General features: G+C 40.6%; 1 protein-coding gene across 4 annotated transcripts in view; it reads left to right on the top strand.

Annotated features, from left to right (window-relative positions):
- Positions 1-16,988, top strand: part of TAB2 (TGF-beta activated kinase 1 (MAP3K7) binding protein 2) — a 48,817-nt gene that overhangs the window by 24,100 nt on the left and 7,729 nt on the right. For all 4 annotated transcript variants that reach the window (XM_079971234.1, XM_079971231.1, XM_079971232.1 and 1 more), the window contains exons 2-3: positions 5,360-5,548; positions 8,963-10,469. In XM_079971234.1, the coding sequence (XP_079827360.1) occupies positions 5,447-5,548; positions 8,963-10,469 (1,609 nt within the window). In that variant the 5' untranslated portion in view covers positions 5,360-5,446. The remainder of the gene's footprint in view (positions 1-5,359; positions 5,549-8,962; positions 10,470-16,988) is intronic.

Raw genomic sequence — 16,988 nt, 5'->3', positions numbered from 1 at the left:
TACCTAATGGCACATACCCATTAGCCCTTTAAAACCATGTTGTTGTACCCTACCTAAAGGTAGCTTACAGATAAAAATAAGGACTGTTAAAAACACAGAGAGAAACCATTTAAGCCTTCTGGTTCTGAAAGTACTGATGCCAAGCTTACATTGCCCTCAGGTGTATCCTTCCTGTTACTGTTCCTTTGCCAATAAGAAATTATATCCCTTGATTGGATGGTGAGTGGAATTAACATTTCCCCCCACTTTACATAAAAGTCATTAGTGCACACACATGTTGATAGGGACAGGCTAGTTTTGGAGTGAATAAACTTTTTTTTTTTTTTTGGTAGCTGGTACTGCCAGACTGAATGGTCACTTCTGGCTCAGGGCTTAATCTACACACATGGAACATGTTGCTGCATGTCTTTAAGAGGTGGCATGCTTAATTGAAACAGACCAGTATGACATGCGAAATCTTGAAGTGCGCTTTTCAGCTACCCAAATGCGTCTTCAATCAAGGAATAGAATTGTGCAGCAAATGACAGTTGTAGACTGCCTGAGCTAAGATGTGTTGCAAGTTCTCCTGAACAGGGCCATTAAATAAGGGAACGATGAATATAGTCTCCTGCAAACATAGAACATACTTAACACCATGCTTACACTATGCATGACTTCGCTAATGGTTCATTCAGGATGAAGCCAGTCAATTCGTATCTGCTCAATTGCCTAGCATTTAGAAAAAGTGAGTATATTGAGTGCTTTGTGAAAAGCATGCAGATATTTATGAGATTTTAGACGGTGAATTTATTTAACAGAATCTGAACACGTTGGTGCAATTATGGGCACATTAGAATCTGGAATAAAATATGAATAAGAATATGGTAAAAAGATCAGCACACTTATTCATATTACTTTTTGGTGGTTTGGGGAAGTTTAAATTATCCAAGAACAAACATTTCTCTTTACTGAATTTCAGAGATTGGTACAACTGAAGAACTATGTGTTCTGTTCTTGTTGTTGTTGTTTACGGTAAATTTACAATTGTCCCTATCTGTGACCTCACAAACAGGGCTTCTTGGAAATTAAAACATTTGCTACAACTCGGTTGTGCTGTAATTTTTATATTCATAAGCAATTCTGCAAAAAGTTTACATTTTAAAAGTTGCTGAACAATTTGTATAACAATTTGTCATGAACGGTATTGTTGCCAAGAGTAGTTCTCCCCACCCATCCCTTTTTATAGTTTTTGTTGTTGCTGCTGTTATTGGCCAGTCTTTTCTGTGGGTGCTAAAGTCTAAAAAAATGAAATGTATAACTGAGCCATGGACTTAGAATATTCTATCTTATGTTTTATTACAAGGTTATATAAATAGTTGCATTTTATTTGTGTGAAGTCCATACATTTCTATCATATAGACACCTAGAAGTTTGAGGCTGGAAAAATCCAGCAAAGATGCATGTGATGCAGGAAAAAAACCCCTGCATACCTGGCCAGACCTTGTTTTACTGCAGCAGTTATCGGTATTGAAAAGACAAATTGCTTCTTCAGCTAATCTCTTTTTGGCAGTGCTTCATACTGCAGCAAAAGGAGAAAGCAAAGTTATGTCTGCACACATAGTTGTTGTTTGCCCCTGTGTCTTTTCTTCCTTTGGAGACATGCCACACTAGCTCTGTGGTGTCCAGTACACAATTTGTTACACATTTATTGATATATCTGCATCGTGTTTATACCTGCAGCAGCTTTCAGTAAATATATTGAAACAGTAAGCAGATTTAATAAATTAACAATATTGCAACAGCAGCACAAAAACCAAATGACAGCAAAGTGAACATTTATTTGTGCAAATTTGTATATGGTTAATCATAAAGAATATCAAAGTGGTATAAAATATAAAACACCATGAATTAGAAATTTAGTAAGATACCTTCAGAAAAATGATTTATGTGTCTTTGTACCCAAACTTGGTATATGTTAATCTGTTACGAGAACCAATAAAGTTGGTCAAAAGCTGTCTTGACGAAAGCCACCACTTCAATACTCCCAGATGATGTACCTGCTCCTCCCCCTCTAGAACAGGTTGTCATAGGGTCTGCTGTCCCCACTACCTTCATCTTGTTTGGATTAAGCTTCAGTTTGTTGGCCCATGTCCAGCCTTTCACTGATTTCAAATACAAGAGCTTCACGGGTTACTGTATTTTTTGCACCATAACACTCACTTTTTTCCTCCTAGAAAGTAAGGGGAAATGTCTGTGCGTGTTATGGAGGAGATGCCTACGGGTGGCATGCCTACGGATTTTCCTCCTCTAAAAACTATGTGCGTGTTATGGTCGGGTGCGTGTTATAGAGCGAAAAATACGGTACTTAAAGTGAGATTTAAAAGCTGCTGGGGGCAGGGGGAATAGGCTGTGATGAGCTCCCCTGCAGGACCTCAGAAGTCAACTCTCATGTGGACAAACAGAAATGTGTAATACTATCTCCAGAGACCTGTCCTCCAGGATAGATTAGAACCTTGAAATGCACTCCAGATACTCATAATGAGAAAATTAATTGCTCAGTGGCACTGAAAGTTGATGCAATTAAGTGCTATCGAAATTTGTGGAAGTACTTATTTCCCCATTGGCAAGACAAGTTTCACTCAGTTTTACAGTTCTAGAAATTTACTCAGTGGGTTTCCATTGGCATCCTGTCTCTGATTGGAGAAGGGTCGGGCCACTACAACACAGATGCTTCCCAAGTTCAAGGACTTGGGGATGTAAAAGGTAGCTTCTTCGTTTTCACTGGCTTTTGCATAAGCAGTGTGGCACTACCTGTACTTTCTAGAAAAGCCCATCATGAAGACTGAGAAAACCCTTCTCTTCCTGAATTCTCTGCACCTGCAAAATTAAGGAAGGCGTGGTTTCTTTCTCTTTTCTTTGGCTGCAGGAGTCAGTGTGACTACAAATACTTGCTGGCTATTAATCCCTGCTCAGTCTTAGAATCATAGAATCATAGAGTTGGAAGAGACCACAAGGGCCATCGAGTCTAACCCCCTGCCAAGCAGGAAACACCATCAGAGCACTCCTGACATATGGTTGTCTTCATCTCTATGATTTGTCCAGTCACAGAATGTGACAGCTGCCTTTTCTTGGTTTGACCCATTTAAGTAAGTTGTATAGTTCTCAAACATTTCTTATTTCTAAAAGACTTTTTTTGCTTAGATTTCAGTTTATTTTAATATTTTTGTTTCAGTTTGGTTGAGTTTCATTTTTGTCCAGCTACACTTCTTTTGCAATTTAAGAATTAAAGCATAAAAGTTGCAAAGTGTAATTCCATGTTGCATGGCATTTGAATATCAGATAGTTCCTAACCTTCTTCAAGGAAATAGGGTAATTCTGGATTATATCATGAAATGGCTATACTATTGATGCTTTTGTCTTTTAAGATTGCAAAATGGTCTACATAGTTTTTTCTAATTCTTTTGCAGGGTGTGGGTCGGTTGGTGGGCGTAGAATAGGATAGTTTTGCCTAAGGCATTATTATATATTAAAGGGGGAATGCGTGCTTATATTCTTAGAGGTAAGAAGTCAGAACTGCTGATGAGGAAAACAGTGCTTTCTCAGTCCTTGCCTAGTCACTTAGTTGATATTTATTTTATGTTGTATATTGTAGGTCACAGGTCTAACATGCATTGTCATATCTATAAAAATGTAATTGTGTTTCAGTTGTTGCTAAAGTGGAAGGTGTAAGTTCTGTCTTCCTAAATGTGGAGATCTGGCCTGAATTTGTGCTGCTCAAGGCTATCCATTCCCCAGTAAGCCATTCAATTGGCCTTTGCTAAGATCATTGGAAAAGATATGCGGAGTAAATTTACGGACTATTTGAAAAGTAACTGTGAAGAACAGTTTGTAGGGTTGCAAGAAGTTTTGTGAGGAGTATTATTAGAAGTATTGTAAAAATGGACAAGGGGGAGGATGATTTGTTAAGAGATGTAAAGGCAATATAAAGTTAAGAAATGCATAAGAAGTGGTTAAAATGGTGGATCATCAGAGGTGCTGATGGAAGTCTAAAAAGATTGTATAAGTGATAAGTTTTGTAGTACATTTTATAATTTATATGTTAAAATTAATTTTAAAAAATATTATAAAAAAGGAAAAGATATGCAGAAACTACTTGGGATAATAAAATTGCTCCTAGGTAAAGAAAGAATACTATAAAATTCATTGTCAGTAGAAACCATATGTATAGGATGGGGGAGCTAGCTTGGAACAGTGATATGACAGCTGGAAGTAATTTTGTTGTCAATTAGAGGATAATATATGGTACGGAATGTGTGGTACACAGAGTTTTAGTGCTTTAGTTGTATGTCTGCCCCACACAGAGAAATGTGTAAAACAATATGCAGATATGCTTTCTTAATTTTATCCTGAAACTTCATTGTGGTGAGTTTTTGGTTCATAGCAGAGTTGTTCCACAATGTATTAATTGGCAGAAGTGTTGACTTGTTTCAAATTGAACTTAGATGCACATTGGTCTTATTCAATGGACTCTTGGAAGCACTTAAACAATTTCTTCTCGGATACTGCAATGCTGCTGGAATGCTCAGTAGGACATCCAAGGATATGAATCCATGTTGGGTCTATTATATGGCTACTGCAATTGCAATAATCATGACAGCTATCTTTAAAACTATCTCAATCTCGGAAATCATAACTAAATGTATAGGCTATACTGGCTTATAGAAGAACCATGTTGACCCATGGTCAACCCTCCAGGGGCCCTTTATCAAGGTAGATTTAGCTGAAGTGTGAAGGTATGGCCATTTTTTCCCCAAAAGGACTATTTATTTATTTATTTATTTATGGGGGACACAAAACCTTTTGGTACCATAGTGGGGTATCTATAGGATCAGTCAGCTTTTTAATTTATTTAAAGAATTAATGGCAAATTTGGCAGGCACAGAAAACCTTGCATCATTGCAGTACAGCATGAGACCCATAACAGTGGGCATTTAAACAAAACAAAAAAACTTTAAAAAGTCATTAAAAAAATAAATTACAGAGTTTTTAGCTTCTTTTTTGGAGGGGGACAGAAAGCCTCTTTAGGGGATGGATACAGATGACTACCCCTGCTTTATACTGTTGTTGTGAATATGCAATTCTTGGCAGGCTTTAAGCCCGTAAACAGTTCCTATTAAAATTTGTCCTAAAGCAGGCACCCTGAAAATGGGCTTATACACTTTGTAGAGTGAAGACAGATATCTTTAGAGGCTGTGATGAAGGGAGCATTAAGCAATATGTTTTAAAAGAAAATGTCACTAATCTTGTATTTAAAAAAACTGTATTCAAAAGCATGTAATGAATTTATTGTAGCTGACTTTTTAAATATTGTCTTCCACAGGATGCTGAGGCAGAAGAGATGATTGTTCATTTGCACTAAGGCTTGGAACTGCCTATTGAACAAAAGTCCTGACCAGGCAACATACGAATGGCCCAAGGAAGCCAACAAATAAATTTTCAGGTTTTACATGACCTGCGCCAAAAATTTCCTGAGGTACCTGAAGTTGTTGTGTCCAGATGCATGTTACAGGTCAGTGCTATGTTGTTTTTGTTTACGTAGGCACTTTAGTGCCAATAATTAAAAGTACTTACAAAGTCTTTCCCCACTAACCTACTTAAGTGTAGATTTCCTCTAGTAGACCCTTCCCCATCCCAGTTTTTTTGCTATTTTTTCTTTCCTTTTAATTTTCTTTTAGATATTGCAGTTTTCCCCTTTCCATGTTGCCTAACCTTTTGAATCTTAACTTGTCATATCCTCAGTTTAAGGTTTAAAGCATATTACTTGTATAAGGATTTCATATAAAGCTGTTATCACTTCCATCACTTGATTGTATTGTACTTGCAGTGTCCTAATCTGCCAGGGAAATGGGGATTTTAAGAGGCATTTCAAATTAACTCTCATTCGGTTGGATAATATATGGTGGTATTCAACTAAATTTTACTCGAGCTAGACACATCAAAATTAAAGAACAAGACTAAGTTAGGTCTATTAATTTCAATGGATCTGCTCTGAGTAAAACATCATTGTATACCACACATGAGGCTTTTTAAGTGGCTTAGTGAGGCTGCCTTTGGGTAAAGCAGTGGTCACATTCCCACTGCCCACACCACAACAGGAACAATGGGTAGGTGCCTTGAACATTTTTGCACAAAGTTCAAATTTTATTACATGGATTCATTTCTATATCATCTAATCCTAGAGTCTTGAAAAGACTACGGCAGTGGGCAACCCTTATTACTTCCAGAACCAAATTGCCTTGGAGGTAATCTGTCTACAATGGATGTGGTAAAAAAATGGCAGTGGGTGGGACCATCACACTGTTTCTCTCCCAGCCTGATTTTCTCTGATTCATCAGTTTGTTTCCCTTTCCCTTTCCACAACTCTAATATGACTGATCTCATGCTGCCATTGAGCAACATGGAGGATAATGTTCGTCAGGATTATGGAAGGAGGAGGGAATGAATGAATACTGTATTTTTCGCCCTATAGGACACACTTTTTCCCCTCCAAAAATGAAGGGGAAATCTGGGTGCATCCTATGGGGCGAATGCAGGCTTTCGCTGAAGCTTGGAGAGTGAGAGGGGTCGGTGCGCACCGACCCCTCTCGCTCTCCAGGCTTCAGGAACACATCCTCAGCCTAGGCAGGCCTGTGGGAGGTTCCGCAGGGCTGTCTAGGCTGTGGATAGCAGCCTGCTTCCCAGAGCGTCGGGCGCCCTGAAAGCAGAGCGCCCAGCGCTTCGGGAACGCATCCGCAGCCTAGGCAGCCCTGCGGGAGGTCCCGCAGGGCTGTCTGTGCTGCGGATAGCAGCCTGCTTCCCGGCATGAAGGGCGCCCTGAAGCAGAGCGCCCCGCCCGCCGGACAAACATCCGCAGCGTGTTGGAGCCCTGCGGGACTTCCCCGCAGGGCTCCCTACGCTGCGGATAGCAGCCTGCCGCCTGGCGCGAGGAGCACCCTGAATCAGAGCGCCCCGCCCGCCGGACAGACATCGGCCAGCCCCACAAGCTCGGGGGACAGCAAGGAGGCGCAGCGCCACCATCCCGCTGTTCCTCAACCTGGTTTGGTTTCCCCGACCTGGTTTTGTGGGGGAAATAAAAGGGGGGGGGGAATTTCCTTTATTTCCCCCCAAAAAAACTAGGTGCGTCCTATGGGACGGAGCGTCCTATGGGACGAAAAATACGGTACTCCTCTCCCTTTGCTACCCCTGTGCTGCTCAGCTGACTGAGGAATTGCTGAGAGTGGAGAAAAGGAGGCTGGACTGCAGCAGGGGGAAATAATCTTTATCTGGAGCCACCTTTTCCTCCTCTGCTTGGCTGATCAGTGGGAAGATGTTTTGTGGGCCATGTAAGATTAGGCAGGAGACCACAAATTGCATTATTCTGAACATTAAGTATACAGATGGAGAATGTGCATGTTGCCCAGAGAGTGTACTAAATGCAGGAGGTATGCACATTTCCCAAGGCCTGTTGGGAAGTATGCACAGTGGCTGGTTATCATGCACATTAACTACATAACTTGCAGTACTTCCAGTACATACACAAATATAGATTGGATGGGTGGGATGGAAGGATAGATATAGAAGGATTGAATGGGTGGTTAGGATAGGATAGACTGGATGGAAACTAGTTATTAGTGTTGGTTATTAAACTAACTTGTTTTTGGAATAAAGTGTATTGGTTTGCAATGTATCTTTTGGTCTTGTAGCACTTCAGAGTTGTCCATATGGTACAAGATACAAAGTTTCGCTTGTTCTTTTTGTATACATACAAGGATAATAAACTGAATTGCTTACTTCAATTCTAAAGCTGCAATCCTATGCACTCATCAGGAGAGAAGTATTAGATCTATAGGGTGCTCAGTGCTTCCTGACTCTGAGTCAGGCAGCATTTTGTCTGCTCTGGGTCCCATGAGTAAACTCAAAAGCTAAGTTTCAGAAACCTCTTGGCTGCTTCTAACCTAACTGGCATTCATTAGCTGGCCAGAGTCAGGTGTGTTCAAAACACTTCCCTCCAGTAACATGCAATTGCTAAACAATTTTTTCAATACTATATTACATAGTGCAAAGGTTTAATGATGCTATCCTGCTTCCTCTGTTAACCTAACATCCTCACAGAAAATGGATATTTTGGTTTCATTGATCACCTTCAAAATCTGCCTAAGTATACAAAACCAAGAAGAAACAGTTACATAATAGAGGAGGTACCGTAATTGGGCTCAGTGGATAAGCTCTTTGTAGTTCCTTTGCCACTGAAAAAATGTGGGAAGGGAGATTGACCTCTGAGGATAACACATATTACAAACACAGATCTCAGCCTACTAGGTTTTTTTGAACATCGAAGTATTCTTTCCTTTCACTACTGAAAGGTGACCCAAGTATACCCTGTTGCATGTATCCTCTGAGTCCATTTTTCTATCCTCCAAGAGTCCAAGGAAATGTCCTTTCATTCTGAAAGGAATTGGAGGAAGAGTTACTGGGTTTTGAAGATACATGCCCTGGAGCACTTTTCTCATTTGATAACCAACAACATATTTGTCTTGCAGATTCATGCCAGGTCCACCCTATCTTCCCTCTTCCTTTCCTCAGCAAAGACAGTTGGCTGCAAAGCCTTATCAAATGATACCTCTCAAATACAAACAATTGTTTGGGATTTCATTGCTGATTAATCATTTCAGTAATATTGATATTGGGCATTAAAACAAAATTTTAAGAAACACCCTACATGATACATTTCATAGTCTTAAGTATTTTTAGGTTCAGAATTCTCTTTTAATGCTAACCAGCAAAGTAGAACCTACTTTTAATTTTGTAATGCATTCTATCTTTTTTTTATTCCTTTTTCACACAGCACAATATTTGTGAAAGCCAGTGTTTAATTAAGTTGTTAAATTAAATGTGATGAAACCATATTATTTTTATTGATACCCATTTTTGTAATTTCTTATAGAATAATAATAACCTGGATGCCTGTTGCGCAGTTCTCTCTAAAGAGAGCACAAAATATCTCTACGGTGAAGGAGACATTGGTTTTTCAGATGATTCTGGGATTCCCGGTCTGCGAAATCACATGACATCCCTTAATTTGGATTTGCAGTCTCAGAATGTGATTCTCCATGGAAGAGAAGGAAGTAGAATGAATGGAAGTAGGACTTTAGCTCATAGCATTAGTGATGGGCACCTTCAAACCAGCCAGTCCAACAGTGAACTGTTTCATCAGGAACCACAGACAGCTCCAGTCCAGGTTCCACAGGGATTCTTTGGCATATCTAATACTGTTAGTACTTCTAATCCAGGGCAGCATTTTGGATTTCACTTGGGCAGCAAAGGAACACCTGGCTTGGCTCAGCAAACACCTAGATTCAACCCCATTATGGTAACTTTAGCCCCAAATATTCAGCCCGGACGGAATACCCCTACATCTTTGCACATACATGGTGTACCTCCAATAAATAGTCCACAAGGCAATTCTATCTATATTAGGCCTTATATCACAAATCCAAGTGGTACAGCTCGCCAAACTCAGCAAAATCCAGGCTGGACGTCTCAGTATAATCCTATGCATTCTCAACAAAACTACCAGCCTTCACATACAAATCCCTGGACAACCCTTCCCACAACCAGTTCCTCGTCGCATACCTCATCGCAACAATCAACACAGCCAAACCAGCAAGGCCATCAGACCTCCCATGTCTATATGCCCATAAGTTCTCCTACTACTCCACAAGCACCTACAATTCATTCATCTGGTAGCTCGCAATCTTCTTCCACCCAGAGCCAATACAATATTCAAAATATCTCTACAGGACCTCGTAAAAACCAAATTGAAATCAAACTTGAACCACCACAAAGAAACAGTTCATCGAAACTGCGTTCAACTGGCCCCCGCTCATCCTCTAACTCCTCTTCCCTCAACAGCCAGACTCTAAGTAGAAGTCAGCCCACTGTTTACATAGCTGCCAGTCCACCAAATACTGATGAAATGACCACACGAAGTCAGCCTAAGGTCTACATTTCAGCCAATCCTTCTACAGGAGATGAACAACTTGTTCGGAATCAACCCACACTCTTCATATCAACAAATCCAGGAGTTACTGCCACGTCTAGGAATATGTCTGGTCAAGTAAGCATGGGACCTGCGTTTATTCACCACCACCCTCCCAAGAGCAGAACAGTGGGCAACAATGCCGCTGCCACCTCTCCCCGAGTGGTTGTCACACAGCCTAACACAAAATACACTTTTAAAATTACTGTTTCTCCAAATAAACCCCCTGCGGTTTCACCTGGTGTGGTGTCCCCAACCTTTGAACCTACAAATCTTCTAAACCTTCCAGATCACTTTGCAGAGACGGAAGGTATCCAACACCTTACTGACCCTGTTCAGTACCCACATGTCGATAGGATTAGTGAGGCGCGAAAACTGAGTATGGGATCTGATGATGCTGCCTATACACAAGGTAATATTTTTATGTAGAGATCTCTGCCTTGTTTTGGTCCATGAATTAACGAACACAATACTGAAATAGTGGTGGCTTCTACACCTTTATTTATTTTAAGTATGTCAGAATGGGCAGTAAACAAATAATGGACAGGTACATCTTAGTAATACTCTGTTGCCATTTAATGAAGAAGACTTGACTTGCTTTGGAAATTTATCCTTTTAAGTCACAGTGCCTTATGCATGTCTTAGAGTAAATGATTTTTTAAAAAATGTGTGTTCCTTTTGTAAACACATAATAGAGGTTAGCACAATTTTTAAAACGTCACTTGATTCACGTGGATTGATGAGGATTTAATTTGCTAGGACAATAGGTTAAATATAAAAGACTTGAAACATGTGGAACTAACAAATGATTATTTCCTTTTTAGCACTCTGGAAATGGTTTTGTAGGAGAGGAGAATGGTAGCAAGTGTAAATCTAGTGTAAAGATCTCTTAAAGAACCCAGGGACTGAGAGGATTGCAGAACTGATGCAGTAGGAAAGCACATTGTTCAACTCTTATGGACAGGGGGAAACATACTAATTTGATTTCAAGCACTCTACATTTTTTCCATCACATTTCTTACCAATCAAGGTAGTCATTCTGTAACCGGATTGTGTAGTTGACATATCTGCCCCATTGTGCACCAAAATGTTGAAGGGTTTTAAAATAGTGCTTCCTTTTAGTTTCTCAGCTGCCCCTACATCCTGTTGCTCTAGACATCTCTTTTCAGCAGCCTTCTCCAGCGTATCCTAAGGGTGCCAAGGAGTTCAGCCTAAGACTTAAAAACTGAAATAACCACAAGGAATTAGCTGTGAGATACTTATGGAACTTCCATGCTATCGGTTTATCATCCTAAATGTTTAAACTTTCACTTTCCTTCTATGCCTCCAGCAAAATTTATTAGTGTGAAGGTAGATTTGTGTTATTAAAGTAATTCTGTTAAGTTAACCTCTTTTCTAATAGGTATCTAAATTCCTGGTTGGGTTTTGGAAGTTGTTTTTCAGTCAGTGTATGCATTTATGTTTAATATAAAAAGAGTAGTCATTTGCAGTTTCTAATGCATTCACTACCATGGTTTTCAGAACAATTCATAATTTAGTCAGTCAGATTATGCATTCAGTATTCCCATCCTTGAAAATTCACAACCTTCAATTTTAAGCATGGTTGTCCAGTGTTAGTCATACTCAGAGTAGAGCCATTACAATGGTCTGCTTGTCCATTTATTTTAACGGGTCTCCTCTGAGTATGACTTAGTTGGATATCCCATGAGAGCTGAATTGATGCATAACAATAAAACATAAGATGGTCGAGTACTATCAAAAGTCTATTAGAGCTGCCAGAAGATAGTTTGACAACTATATATATTAAGGAAATTCCCATCTCTAGTAGTATATTTATACTGAACAATAAACTGAAAATTGTAAGAGTTAATGTGCCTATTTAAAATACAGAATAGCCATAAGAAATTCAAAACTGAATTGTATTAAGTATAAATCCTGAAATGTCATTTGGTTTTACATTATGCCAATGAATTGCTGCTCTTGGGATAATATATGCATCCTAGCCATTTTATGGCCATCCAAAGGCTAGGATAGGGAAGCAGAGTTGAGGAAATTGCTGGCTGTGGAGCTCAGCTAAGAAAGTTAAAATTGCTTTCTCTGGCATTTTCTCTGGTAATTTGGGTGCATGTTTACCTTGCCCTATTATCTCAAATAAGACATTGGTATATCCTCATGCGTGTTTGATTATATTTATGTATACCCTCTGCCCTTGGATATCAAGATATGACAAGCCATTTCTTTATTGCACACCCTTGTAATTGAGTGATTGAGGTAACTATTGTCATTTCACATTAGGATAGTAAAGGTAAAGGGACCCCTGGCCATTAGGTCCAGTTGTGACCGACTCTGGGGTTGCGGTGCTCATCTCGCTTTATTGGCCAAGGGAGCTGGCGTACAGCTTCCGGGTCATGTGGCCAGCATGACTAAGCTGCTTCTGGCAAACCAGAGCAGCGCACGGAAACGCCGTTTACCTTCCCACCGGAGCGGTACCTATTTATCTACTTGCACTTTGACGTGCTTTCAAACTGCTAGGTTGGCAGGAGCAGGGACTGAAGAATGGGAGCTCACCCCATTGCAGGGATTCGAACTGCCGGCCTTCTGATCGGCAAGTCCTAGGCTCTGTGGTTTAACCCACAGCGCCACCCGAGTCCCTTACATTAGGATATGGCATTGGAAATAATTATTTGCCCAAGACTACCACTCAGTATCACAAATAAACTAAGCTTTAATCTGAGGTTCATTCTAAACCTTTGTACCATACCATCCCTTGTGCTAGCAAGATGTTAGGTGTACTTTTCAAGCAGCCGTGTAGAAGCCTGCTTAGTATACTGTTTCTTAAAAGACACTCTTTTTACTTAGAATATTAACCAATTGTTGCTGGGTTTTTTGTTTTGTTTCTTTTACAGTCATCTAATTTAAACTCAGGGGACGCGGGTGGCGCTGTGGGTAAAAGCCTCAGCGCCTAGGGCTTGCCGATCGAAAGGTCAGCGGTTCGAATCCCCGCGGCAGGGTGCGCTCCCGCTGCTCGGTCCCAGCGCCTGCCAACCTAGCAGTTCGAAAGCACCCCCGGGTGCAAGTAGATAAATAGGGACCGCTTACTAGCGGGAAGGTAAACGGCGTTTCCGTGTGCGGCTCTGGCTCGCCAGAGCAGCGATGTCACGCTGGCCACGTGACCCGGAAGTGTCTCCGGACAGCGCTGGCCCCTGGCCTCTTAAGTGAGATGGGCGCACAACCCCAGAGTCTGTCAAGACTGGCCCGTACGGGCAGGGGTACCTTTACCTTTACCTTAATTTAAACTCACAATGGGGGTTCTCAGCACCGTGTAAAGATTTCACTTGATAATGTTGTTATTGGAGAGCCCTGATAATGAAAATGTCAGAGATGAGAATTGCCTAACAAAGCTGATAGCAGACAGCAGCTCATGTATGGAAGATGTGTAGAACTGTGTTGTTTGAACCTTACGCAGATGTACTGAATGCCTTCATATAGTCTCTTCAGTGCAACCATCAGGACTCAAAATGATTTAATAGGGATTTAATCTGTAGCACAGATTGCAACTTCTGCACTGTGTGGCATGTGCTGAATACAGGCAGGTGTGACAGCTGGCAAATATCCTCACATTTCTTGAGGCTTAGAAGACATCTTCAGATTTACCGATGACAGTTGATATACTCTGTCAGCTTCAGATTACTTGTTAATAAGAAACAGATGCTCCAAGTACTAGAAAAGTACAATGTGAGGGATATGAGTTTCCATCAAAAACAACAACAAAGGGTTATATTTGAAACTGGATTTTCTGTAAAATTCTTTTCAAGTCTGTTGCTGGATAAAGAACAGTGAATAGATTGTTTTCTTTTGAGTACATTAAGGAAGCTAGGATAGATGAACAGCACATGGTTATTCTCTCCCATTGATAGCAAAGCCTTAAGTAATTTGGCTGTTGAATGTGAACCCTCCATTTTGTTCAGCGCCATATTGATTGGAGGTTGTCTTGCAAATTAGGTTAACCATAAATACGTTGATGCGTCAGCAATGCGATAATACCTTTTTTTCCTTGAACTGCTTTATTCATTTATTAGCTTATTAAAATAAATGTAATTAAATCAGCAGATGAGTTCTGATCTGATCAAAGTTGCACAAGTTTTGGCAGGCCAACTTGTAGCTGCCAAACTCATCATCATTTATGTGTCAAATGGGTGGAGTCTTCTCTGATATTGTGCAGTGCTTCAGAAGCAATTTCTCATTAGTGCCTTTGAAACCCAGGGCAGTAATTCTGGATTCAACTTACTGGGCTCACCACAGTACATATACTGGGCTCACACATATACATATACATATACATATACATATACATATACATATACATATACATATACATATACATATACATATACATATACACATGCTACTGGTAACCTGATGAGTGCATTTATGGACCTCATACTTTGATGTGGATGTTAATCAAAATATGTTTCAGAAGAGAGTGTAATTGAGTTGCCATTTTCTTTCTGAATGCTGTTTTTTAAATATATTTTAATTACAAGTTTTCATATATTTACATATCTACACATATAGTAACACTAAGAATGATTATCACAATAATAGAAATTTAAAAGTAAAAAAAAGGCAACTTACAAATGAGTGATCGCACAAAACTGAGGGCTGAAGAATGACCAAAGCGTTGTGTTTGAATAAACTGAAATGTTGCTCAATTAGCATATTTTTTAAAAGATTATATTTCTCTTTGACACCAAGGGAAGGGTAAGATACAAAATAATAGCCATGACAAAAAAGAATAATTGAATTAACCATTCAAAAGCAGGAAGTGAGAATCTATGTTCTTTCTGAATGCTGTTGCTAATAGTTCATTTTCAGAGTTGTCTTTCCTGCTTACCTTAAGTAGGAGGCAAATGTCAGGGTGCAAAATGCTACTTAGACTCACACTGCTGGCTGTGTGGAATTTTTTGACACCCTCCCCCCCGAACACTATATGTGCTTTTGAAAATTTCCCTCTTCCTTTAGGAAAGATTATTGTGCACATGACTGCTGCTTCTGGCAAGGAATCTAGCCCCTTGAGAATAACTGCTTTTATTAGAAGGGTAGGGGAAGCACAAGTTGCTACCCCTTGTAGTTGTGGAAGAAGCTTTGGGAAGTCATGGTCATTTTGTGATGAAATTCTAAAAATAGATCTGGAACTTGGTCCCATATTTCAGAATTTCAGTGGGCATGTCTGGGTAGGTTTATCTAAATAAAAACGGTTCTTAGCAGTTGCTGAAAACAATATAACAAATAGGCAGAGAGTTCCATAGAGAAAATACTGCCACACTGCAGGATAGATTCCTGGAAAGTACAAAATAAATGTCATGTGGCACCTTGTAAAGGGCCAGTTCTACAAGTTGAAAACATCATATGGATATAATTATTAATATAATTAGTCTCATTACATAATTCACACTTGGATATAATAAATAATTCTAAACAGTGATTTTCAGGCTTTCTGTTTTCAATGAGAAGTTTCCACTTGACTTGACTGCCAGAAATATCAAGCATCACACAAAGGATTCCGCAGCATGCTCATGGAATGCACTGATTGTTCTGATGTGCTGAATTTCACTGTTACCTCGTATGAACGGAGTGTAACATACTAAAACTGTGCACACACATTGCAGAGCAAGATTGGTGGTGCTGGGCAAGTTTTCTTTTCAAGGCAACTTGGCTGTTATTGCTGAATTTTTCTTTTTTAGGTATCCTTAATAATTTCTGAAGAAATCTCAGTTGAGCTACTCTGCTCCAAAGGACATGATGCACTTCTTGGGTTTAACTTCTGCAGTTTTTTTGTGGGAGATGAGAAATGGATAGGGTGTTTCTGGAGGGGTCACTATTGCGACAGTTGAGCTATGAAAATGTGCACTTGCTCAGTAATGTTCACAATGCCAAAGTATATGAAACAATCTGTTATAGTGAGCCAGTTGTTCTAGATAGTACAGGTGCCCCCCACCCCACTTGCGCAGGGATTACATTCCAGGCATCTACGAACATAAGTGAAATCGTGTAACATTGGGAGCATAATAGAATATCTGGTGAGGGAGGGAGGGAGACTCATGTGCACCAGGGCTGCTTTCTGCCACACCTTCTCTCCACTGCCTCTTGAGCAATGGCCCCAAACAACTTCCGGGCAGTAGTTCACTTTCTTTCATTTCCTCCTTCCCTCCCCTTCACATTTTCACCCATCTGCTCTTGTTGCCCTCAGCCTACCTGATTGACTCAACTATTTGCACTCTCCTTCTGCCCCCCCCCTCTCTTTTGCGCTCTGGCCCCACCTTACTTGGAGATGGATTTGCACCCCTCCCACTTGCCCTGGGTGGCACAGCTAGTAAGGCACTGGGTCGCTCATCCTCTAGTGTGCCCTTGAGAGTTGCTTTAGGACCCAGCAGCACAGCAGGCAGGTACTGATCCCATATGCTCCGGTCCCTTCGGCCTGCCTATCTCTTGTCTGAGGCTGAGCAACCCAGCAGTGGTGGTAGCCTGGGGAGGGATGCATGGCTTGCACAGCGCATGGGTGAGTGAACACAGGGGATGGTGACGCTGACTGACTGCCTGCTTGCAGCTGGGACCAGACTGGCATGTGGTGGGAAAGACATGCAGCCCACAGTGCTGTCAGTGGGGATCTGATCCGCAGGTAGAAGCGGCCAATTGATTGATTTCCTGGTGCTGTATGTATATGTGGTTGTGCATAAGTTTGGACTTGGGGTGAGGAGGGGGCGATGCCTGTGTTGAAAGAAAATGTCTGCTTGACACTCCATTTGTGGGTAGTTTGGAAAGCCATTTTGGTGATTTTTCAGAGGCAATTTTTTCTTCTTCAAAGGATTCATTAGCTGACAACAGGGTGGTGGCCACCCATGCACAGTAGTGGCTTTTCATTCTTTTAAAA

This window comes from Podarcis cretensis (assembly GCF_951804945.1).
Source record: "Podarcis cretensis genome assembly, chromosome: 3".
Classification (NCBI taxonomy): Eukaryota; Metazoa; Chordata; class Lepidosauria; order Squamata; family Lacertidae; genus Podarcis; species Podarcis cretensis.
Note: the sequence above shows the minus strand (reverse complement) of the source record. Positions and strands in the feature narration are given on the sequence as shown.